The sequence below is a fragment of the Lemur catta genome, chromosome 6, assembly GCF_020740605.2.
Source record: "Lemur catta isolate mLemCat1 chromosome 6, mLemCat1.pri, whole genome shotgun sequence".
Taxonomy (NCBI): Eukaryota; Metazoa; Chordata; class Mammalia; order Primates; family Lemuridae; genus Lemur; species Lemur catta.
In genome coordinates this window covers 932,360-940,767 of record NC_059133.1, presented here as the reverse complement: position 1 = coordinate 940,767, position 8,408 = coordinate 932,360, and the positions used below count along the sequence as shown (strand labels likewise).

The window sequence follows — 8,408 nt, the reverse complement described above, 5'->3', positions numbered from 1 at the left end:
GGACCCTGGAGGCTCCCTGTGCCCAGGGCTTTTAGGGTGGACCCACCAGCAGGTTGGGAAGGGAGGCTTTTCTCCGCCAGTTGAGATCCCTGTGCTAGGGGTCAGCAGAGGTCACACCACCCAGAAGAGAGAATGTGGATGAAGGCTGGGGGGCTTCCTGGAGGAGGGGCCCTGGGTAGCAGCACTTTGGCTGGCTGAACAGACAGCAGGTGGTGTGTGTGCACACGTGTTGAGTGTGTGCACACGTGTTGAGTGTGTGCACACGTGTGTGGGGTACACACTTGCTGTGGGGAGAGGGAGGAGGGCGGCGGGCAGGGACTCCAGCTCCCACCGCTGGGATAGCTGCTGTGAAGAACAGGAAAGACGGCCAGTGTCCGTGAGGACGCGGAGAAATCGGAACCTAGCACCGCCGGTGGGCAAGTCCGCTGGTTCCCCACATGCTGGATGTGGCGCTACCATAAGTCCCAGTCCCGGTGCTGCTGAAACAGAACCGCCGACCGCGTGGTTCACAGCGGACAGACACTCCCTTTCGCAGCTCTGGGGCTGCAAGACTGCAGGGCCGACACCCGGTGGGCACCTCGCTGCCCGTCACTCCTGGTGGCAGGTGGAAGGGCGAGAGAGGGAGGGGGACAGAGACAGAGACAGAGACAGAGAGACACAGACAGACAGCGACAGAGAGAAACAGAGACAAAGACAGACACAGAGAGAGACAGAGACACAGAGACAAAGACACAGAGAGACAAACAGAGACAGACAGAGAGACAGGCAGAAACAGAGACAGAGACAGACACAGAGAGAGACAGACAGAGAAACAGAATCAGAGACAGAGACAGAGATAGAGAGACAGAGACAGAAAGAGAGACACAGGGAAGACAGGGAGAGACAGAGACAGAGACAGGAGACACACAGGAGGCGGCTGAACTCACCCCCGAGATGACGGGGTTGATCCAGTCGTGGGAGGGCCGCCCCCACGTCACGAACACCTCCGCACGCCGTGGCACTGGGGGTCACGTTTCCAGCGCTATGGGGGACACAGCCGAGCCGCGGCACCAGTGGCCCGGCAAGCGCACTCCTAGGAACACGCCTAGAATGGGGCAGGGTCCGCGGAGGGTCCCGCACGCCCACGTCACGGCAGCCGAAGGCGCGGCGTGCGGGGCGTTGCGCGGCCTCAGAGGAAGGAAACTGAGGCTGCGCCAGGACGCGCCGCGAAGACCGGGAGCTGCGGGACATGCGCCCGCACGGGACACAGCCTGCAGGTCTCGCACGCGGCGGCGCCGGTGGAGCCTTAGACAGAGCCCCGAAGCGGGGGTGCGGGGGACTGGGGGGCGGGGAGCGGGGCTGGTGATTCCGGGCACGCAGGTTGTGTTGGGGTCGTGAGCGCGTTCTGGAGACAGCGGCGACGTGCTTAAGGCCGCTGAATCATACACGCAAAAGGGTTCAATGACAGCTTCTGTTATTTGTGTTTTACCACAATCCAAATAAAAACAATCGCATGCGTGTAGCGTTCCCATGTTCTGGTAAGAGCAAGATGCTCGTGCCTGTGCGCAGCGGAGAGACAGCTGGGTGATTTCCGCGATTCCACACGGAACTCGGACTCAACGCTCTGGCGGCTGCATCAAAACTCGCCTTGGGGGAGGCTGAGGCAGGAGGATCGACTGAGCCCCGAGTTCCAGGCTACAGTGAGCTGATTGGGCCCCTGCATTCCAGCCTGGGCGACAGAGTGAGACCCCGTCTCAAAAAAAAAAAAAAAAAAGTAAATGAAAATAAAGATAATTGGCAAAATTCATGATAACGAGTTCAGAATTTAATTATTCTTTACTTAGAATGACACTGAATAACAGAAAACACCATGACAAGTTGAGAAAGAGACTAGGGAAGGAGAAAGCTTCGTATTCTAGTGCCTATAATGTCACTTTTTCCTGCCTTTTGCAGAAGGAGCCCAGGATTCTCACTGTGCCCTGGCCAGCAGGAAGGAGAGCAGAGGCCGGGAGGGTCAGCGGGGACGAGGCCGCCCCGCTCGCTCACTGCCAGCCGCGACCCGAGAGCTCCCGCTGGAACCCACGCGACCTGGGACCCGGGCGGGCCTGGAAGGAGCCAGCAAAGGAGAGCTGGGCCGACTGAGGCAGACCCCCCGGGCCCCCCGGCTCCGGGGCAGCCTGGCCACAGGGCTGGCCGGCCCTGGTCTGTCATCTCGACTGCTTACGGGCACAAAGTGTTTTGTGCTCCTTGCTGCACGTATGATCCATTTAACAATTTAAACTTTAAAATAAATGGCTTTTGTTGAAGAGACATTTCCTTGCGCGTGTCTCCCCCACCTTCGGAGGACCCAGCCTCAGGCGGGGAACTCAAAGGTGCACCTGGGTTCTGTTTCCGAGCAGGCGCCGGACCCGCCGGGCTGCCGTGATGGGGCTGCGTGCGCGGTAGGAGCCTGCGCAGGGGGAAGGTGTGCGCTGCCTCATCAGGGCCTTTGCTGCTGACCGGATGCAGCAGCCGCCCTCCGCGGACCCCGCCGTTCCCCTCCGCTGTTCTCCAGGCTCCTTTCACTGCGGTGCGGGACCAGCGATGACATCTTTTTTTTTTTTTTCACTGTCCCCCTCGGCCAGCGCCACACCCCTCCCAGACTGACCCAGGCCCCTGGGGCTCACCCGGCCTGCCCCCTGCGCCCACCAGTCCCGTGAGCAGGCAGAGATCCTGTGGCCCCAGCCCTGTCCTTGCTCCCTCCACCCTGGAGGTCTTCTCAGAATGCTCCCCCCCCCGCCCCACCCCTGCAGGCCTGCAGGATGGGCTATGCCCTGGGTGCCCTGGGGGCGCAGGGGAGACAGAGGAGGACTGGCAGGCGTGTCCTGCCCCACTGACCCGCAGGGACGCGGGGAGCCCTGGGGCGCCAGCCCTGCCTGACCCGTAGGCTGGGCCAGTGAAGGCCTCCAGCAGCTCTGCCGGCCGGGCGGGGCCCACCGCGCAGGTGAGGAGATAGTCCGAGGCCCAGTGAGGCCGGACTCTGACTTCATGGCCCAGAGCTGGGCTCTCCCTGCGACCAGCGGGCAGGGCCCTTGGTGAGAATGACCAGGTTTGGGGGGGGCTGTGTGGCCACGGGGAGCCGGTCAGTCCCGCAGGCCTGCGGGCAGGGCCGCACACAGAGGCAGGAGCTGCACAGGTGGCCTTCCTGGGAAGCCATTTGTTATGCAAAGGCCCCTCTTGGGGCCCTGCCAGCCTCCTGGGTGGCTCCAGCACTGTGACCTGCCCAGGGTGGGGCCCAGGCCTGTGGGGTAAGCGGCGGCTCAGAGATGCCCCTGGTCATCAGCTCCAGACCCCGCCTGGCTGGGGCGCGGCCCTGCCCCCTCTGCAGCCCCACTGCGTTCCCTCGTGGGTGGGGGCGAGCCCAGGCCAACCCTTCCTTGGCGGCTTCCAGGACCGTGAGCCAAGAGGGAGGAGGCCTCAGGCCTGTGCCCACCCTCCCCACAGGCCAGGCTTCGGCCCCTGCTGAAGCTCCTCGGCAGCCCCCCGAGCCCTGGGAGCTGAGCCACTCAGGGGGGCTCGGGAGGCAGGACGCAGTCTGTGCCCTGCACACCCAGGGCCCAGCCCGGGCACGGCCTCAGGGCACCGGGATGGCAGGGTGGCCCCCGTGCTGGGGTCGGCTGGCCTCTGGGGCTCCATAGCACGTGGGGGCAGGGTGGCTGGGCCCCGGGACAGCGGCTGAGTGACAGAGCTGGTGGCCCTGGAGAAAGAGAGCCTCTGCCCTTCCCCACGCAGCCTGCCGGGCACTCACCAGGCGTCCCGGGCAGCGGGAGCTGGGGTGGCTCCTGGGCAGCTTTTTGCTGTTGTTTTTTTGGGGGGTTTATTTTTCCTGAGTCCTCTGGTCCCCTTTACGGCAGGCCGTCAGCAGGTGGCACGGTGTCCTGGGCACTGTCACACACGGCAAACAGTTGGCTCCTGCTGCTGCTGCTGGTGAGCAGTGCAGAGAGAAGGAAGCAGCCGTGACGCCAGAGCCCCACCGCAAACCCCGGTGCCCAACCCCAGATGGAAGCCCAGCCCCGGGGTCCCCTCCCCACGTCCCTGTTTCTGCCCCCCAAGGGCTGTGCTCAGTGCAGGCTGGGAAAGCAAGGGTGGGCGAGGGCCCTGGCAGCCCCCACCATTCCCACGCGCTTCCCAGAGAGGGTCTGCGCCCAGGAAGGACCTTGGCAGGGGCCGGAGCCTGGGCTGGGCCCTGTCCCCAGGCCGGTGGCTGTGGACACAGCAGGAGGACAGGCCGCAGGAAGGCGCACTCCAGGTGCCCAGGGGGAGGCTGCAGAGTCCTGCAGGCCGATGTGGGGCCTGGGGCCTGGCCGGGCGTGGGGACGCCCCTCACCCAGCAGCTCCTCGAAGGCTAGACCTGGTGGCATGGCCATGGGATGGGCAGAGCCAGCCCTACACCCCGCTGCGCTGGGATGGCTCCACGCAGAGTCCCGTGGGTGCCAGGGCTGTCGGCGGTGCGTGCCCTGGCCCTGCAGCTGCCCTCCCACTGGCGTGGAGCCAGGCAGCGTCCCAGGACACGGTGTGCCACCAGGAACAGGGCGTGTGTTTGCTCAGGGCACCTGGCAGCAGCCACGGGCAGGACAAGGGCCCATTGTGTCCCCGGCCACCCCGCTGGCCTGTCCACACCACCCCCACCCCGTGACCCCCCACTGGCCCACGGCATCCACACGGTCCTGGCCCTGCAACCCCCCACCCTGACCCCACCTGCCCGTACCCTCCAACCCTGCGGCCTTGCCCTTGCCCTTTGGCCTCTTGGGCTCACTGCCCCTCCACTACTGCTGGCCCTGCCCACACCCCAGCCCCCAACTTGTCCCCCCATCCCCGCCCTGACTGTGCCCCAGCACCCACCAACTCCCTCCCCGGGCCCAGGTTTCTTGGGGTGGCCGGATCGGGGTTCCTTGCCCTGCTGCCCTAGCTCTGTGCACCTGCTGGGCAGGTCAGCTCTCCCGTCCTCTGGAGCAGACCCCTCGGGCTGCAGGGGCCGCTCTCCTCTGGGGGGCCTGGGAAGGTCTTGGCTGCAGCGGCAGGTGGGGTGGACGGGGACAGGTGCAGGCCCCTGGGTCCCACCTGCAGGCCCAGGGCTGGCTCCCAGTACCGCGTGGGCCGCACTGCCCCACCACCATGAGAGACACGGCCTCAGGTGTGGTGGGGTCACAGGCCGTGGGAGCCACACCCGCCTGCGGGCCTCGGGCTGGCGACCGTCCCCTGTGGAGCTGGGCTGTCAGTGAGACACAGCCCTGACCAGGGCAGCTGGGGTCACACAGTCCATGGGGGTCTGGTCTGGCCCAGAGCCTAGAGCCCCTGTGGCCCCCAGGTCACGACACACTCAGCGGGCTCTTACACACCCTCACACCCATGTCCTGACACACACAGACCCCATGTGTGCACACGTGTGCCACCACTACACACACGCCCCTCCCGGCCTGCAGCCCCCGCAGGGGCCGGGATGACCCCGAGGCTCCAGGGCATGTGGGGTGGGGGCACCTTTGGCCACAGGGGAGCGCGGGGCCCAGGGGGCCGGTCTGGGCTGTGCTGGGAGGGATGTCGGGATCCTCCCACCGGCTCCCCAGGTCCCCCAGGGGCTGACGCGGCCACCGCTGGAAGCTTCAGGGTCCCAGGGGCAGCCGCCCTGCCAGGCCTGCTCTGTGGCGCCATGAGGGGTCTGTGGGCCGGGGGATGCAGAGTCAGAACAGCGGCACAGGGGTGCGGCTGGCGCCCGCGTGCTGGCAAGCAGCAGGGCGGCATCACCCCCACAGCCTCGCCTGCCCACTCAGCCGCATTCGGAGGTCTCCACGGTCCTCCACCGACCAGGACTTGCCCTCCTCCCACCCCACCCCACCCCACCCCACTGCGAGGCACCTCACAAGTGCCAGGTTGACAGGAGCACCCAGGGAAACTGAGGCTGTGGGTTGCCAGGACAGAGGGTGGGGGCTTGGGGTGGTAAGGACAGCGCCTGGCAGACCCGGCTAGGCCCCACAGGCCAAGCGCCAGCCACGCAGAACCAGTCCGGCCAGGTGCGGGCTGCCAGCGTGTGTGTGCGTGTGTGTGCGCACTTGCTCACGTGTGTGTGCGTGTGGGCTGGGCCCAGCCAGGAGGCATCTGGAACACAGGCCGCAGCCTGCGTCACGGGCAGCACAGCTGGGCAGGCCGCCCGCCTGCCTGAGGCCTGTTTGCCCAGCTGGGGGGGCACTGCAGGTACGGCAGCGGCTGAGCCCTGCAGGCTGGGCCAGGGCAGGGCGGCAGGCGGACGGGCCAGGGCCACACCCCAGCCCCTCCGGTCAGAGACGCAGAGATGGGGCCCTGGGGGGTGGAGGTGGAGAGAGGCTTGGGGGTGCCCCGCACCCACCCCCAGCCCAAGGGCAGCCGCCAGTGCCCTCCAGAGCCCCAGGCTCCCAAGGTGGGGTGGTCAGACGGGCTGCGCCACTCCCACTCGCCGCGGCCAGGGGGCCAGGCCAGCCTGGCATCAGCCCCTGCCCAGGCCTCGCGCAAAAGCTCCACGCTCAGGCCGCTGAGTCACCTCTGTTGAGAGCCTGCCTGGCCAGGTGGGATTCCAGGGTCGCACGCCATTGCCCGAGGGCCCAGCCCAGCCCACTTCTTGGACCTTCCCGCTGGACCCTACCTGCAAGACGCAGCTCCTCCGGGCACTCTGGGCCCAGCTGGTGCCTCCCCTGGGTCACAGCCTTCCTGCCACCCTCCTGACACCAGATCTGTCCATGAGACACCTGCACACAGCCTCCCGGCCCTGACTGAGCCCAGGGCTTTGAGCTCAAGGCCACCCACCCCAGCTCCCCCACAGCCAGCTGGGGCCTGGGCAGCCACTCTGCCTTCCCGAGGGTCAAGGGAGGACCCTTCCCTTGCCTGCTGCCAGCCTGGCCCACACGGGCTCCGCAGCTGTCCCCAGGCCAGTCCAGCCCAGCTCGCCCAGACCCGGCTGGGGGCTCGGGCCCTAGAGGTGGCACAGGAGAGGCCCCAGGAGGGTCCAGGAGTGCTGGGGACAGGCACAGGCCCCTGGGCCCTGCCTTCAGGCCCAGGGCTGGAGCCCTGTACACACGGGCCACGCCGCTGCCCGGTCACTGCAACAGACGCAACCTCAGGTGTGGGAAGGTCACAGCGCAGGTTAGGTCCTGGAGGAGAAGGGGGTTGGCGGAGGGGTTCTGGGCGCTGGGAAGGGACCAGGAGGTGGGCTGGGGCTGCTGGACCTGCCACCTCCTCTCAGCAGGCCCATTCTGCAGAAGTGGACCGAGGCCCAGTGGCTCTGGGCGGGGCGGTGACATGATCAGGAAGGAGCTGCACAGGCTGCCTCAGACGCTGGGGGCCGGGGCGGGGAGCAGAGGGCCCCTGGGGGCACAGAGCACCTGGAGGAGGGACAGGTCAGGGCCGGAGCACCAGCTGGGTGGCCCACGAGCTGGTTCTCTTGCTGCCTGAGGAGAGGCCTTGGCCCCGGGTCCCAGAGCACCTGGCTTGCTCATCTGGGCGTGTACCGGGGCCGGGTCGAAACCCCAAAACAGGGTGGCGCGTCCCAGAAACCAGGAGTCAGCGGCCGCCCTCCCACCACCCCCTGCAAAGCCGGTCTGGGAACGCCGAGGCAAGGGTGTGGCAGAGACCGGGACGGCCCAAGAGCAGAGACAGAGCCATGGCGGGTGTGGGAGCTCAGCGGCTGCCCTGGGCAGAGGGCCAGTGTGGAACCACCCGGGCCCGGGGGTGCGGGGAGCACTGGGCGCTCGGGGGTGGGCCTGGAACCACCTCCTCAGGTCGGGGGTTCTCCCCCAGAGGGACTGGCTGGGACAGAAAGCTAAACCTCGCCCCAAACTGGGGCACTTACCCCACCGTCACCTGGCGGATGTGTGGCTGCACCAGGCACCCCGACCCCATGCAGATGGGGACAGGTGTCTGCAGCAGTGGCCAGCTGGGTGTCCAAGGAGGAGGAGGCCTCGTGCCCCTGGCCCACCCAGCCCTTCTGGGTCAGTGGCTCTTCCTTGTCCCCCTCCCTCCTGCTGCCGCACAGGCCTGGGCCTGGCCGATGGGGCCGCCGCAATAGGGTTGGGGCCCGGGGCCGCGTGTGGCTGCACCTGGGCTTGGTGCTGGCTGCAGGGCTCAGCATGCCGTCTGCCCAGGTCCCCGAAGGCCCCCGCCGGCCCAGCACAGAGCCCCGAGCCCTGAGCCCCCACCCACTTCATCCTGGACCTTTCTCCAGGGGGAGGGCCCCTGTCCGGGGGCAGCAATGGGGGCTCAGGGAAGGGGAGTGTTTGGAGAGGCAGGCAGGGGATGGTGCAGAAGGGCTGGCTTGGCCTGGCTGGGGCAGAGGCACCTGCAGGCCACCCCCTCTACACCCACCAGCTTGCCCCAGCCCCTGCCAGTGTGGACACCTCTGGCCACAGGCCTCAGCGAGGCGCCGC

At 67.2% G+C, this 8,408-nt stretch overlaps 1 protein-coding gene across 1 annotated transcript; it reads right to left on the bottom strand.

Annotated features, from left to right (window-relative positions):
* Window positions 1-1,782: 1,782 nt before the first annotated feature.
* On the bottom strand, window positions 1,783-5,757 carry LOC123640255 (cuticle collagen 2C-like). The gene is made up of 4 exons (XM_045554712.1): window positions 5,572-5,757; window positions 4,861-5,230; window positions 4,175-4,369; window positions 1,783-3,942 (listed from the first exon to the last, which is right to left on the bottom strand). Exons 1-4 carry the CDS (start codon window positions 5,755-5,757, stop codon window positions 3,836-3,838), a joined length of 858 nt encoding a protein of 285 aa, XP_045410668.1. The 3' UTR covers window positions 1,783-3,835.
* Window positions 5,758-8,408: the final 2,651 nt, after the last annotated feature.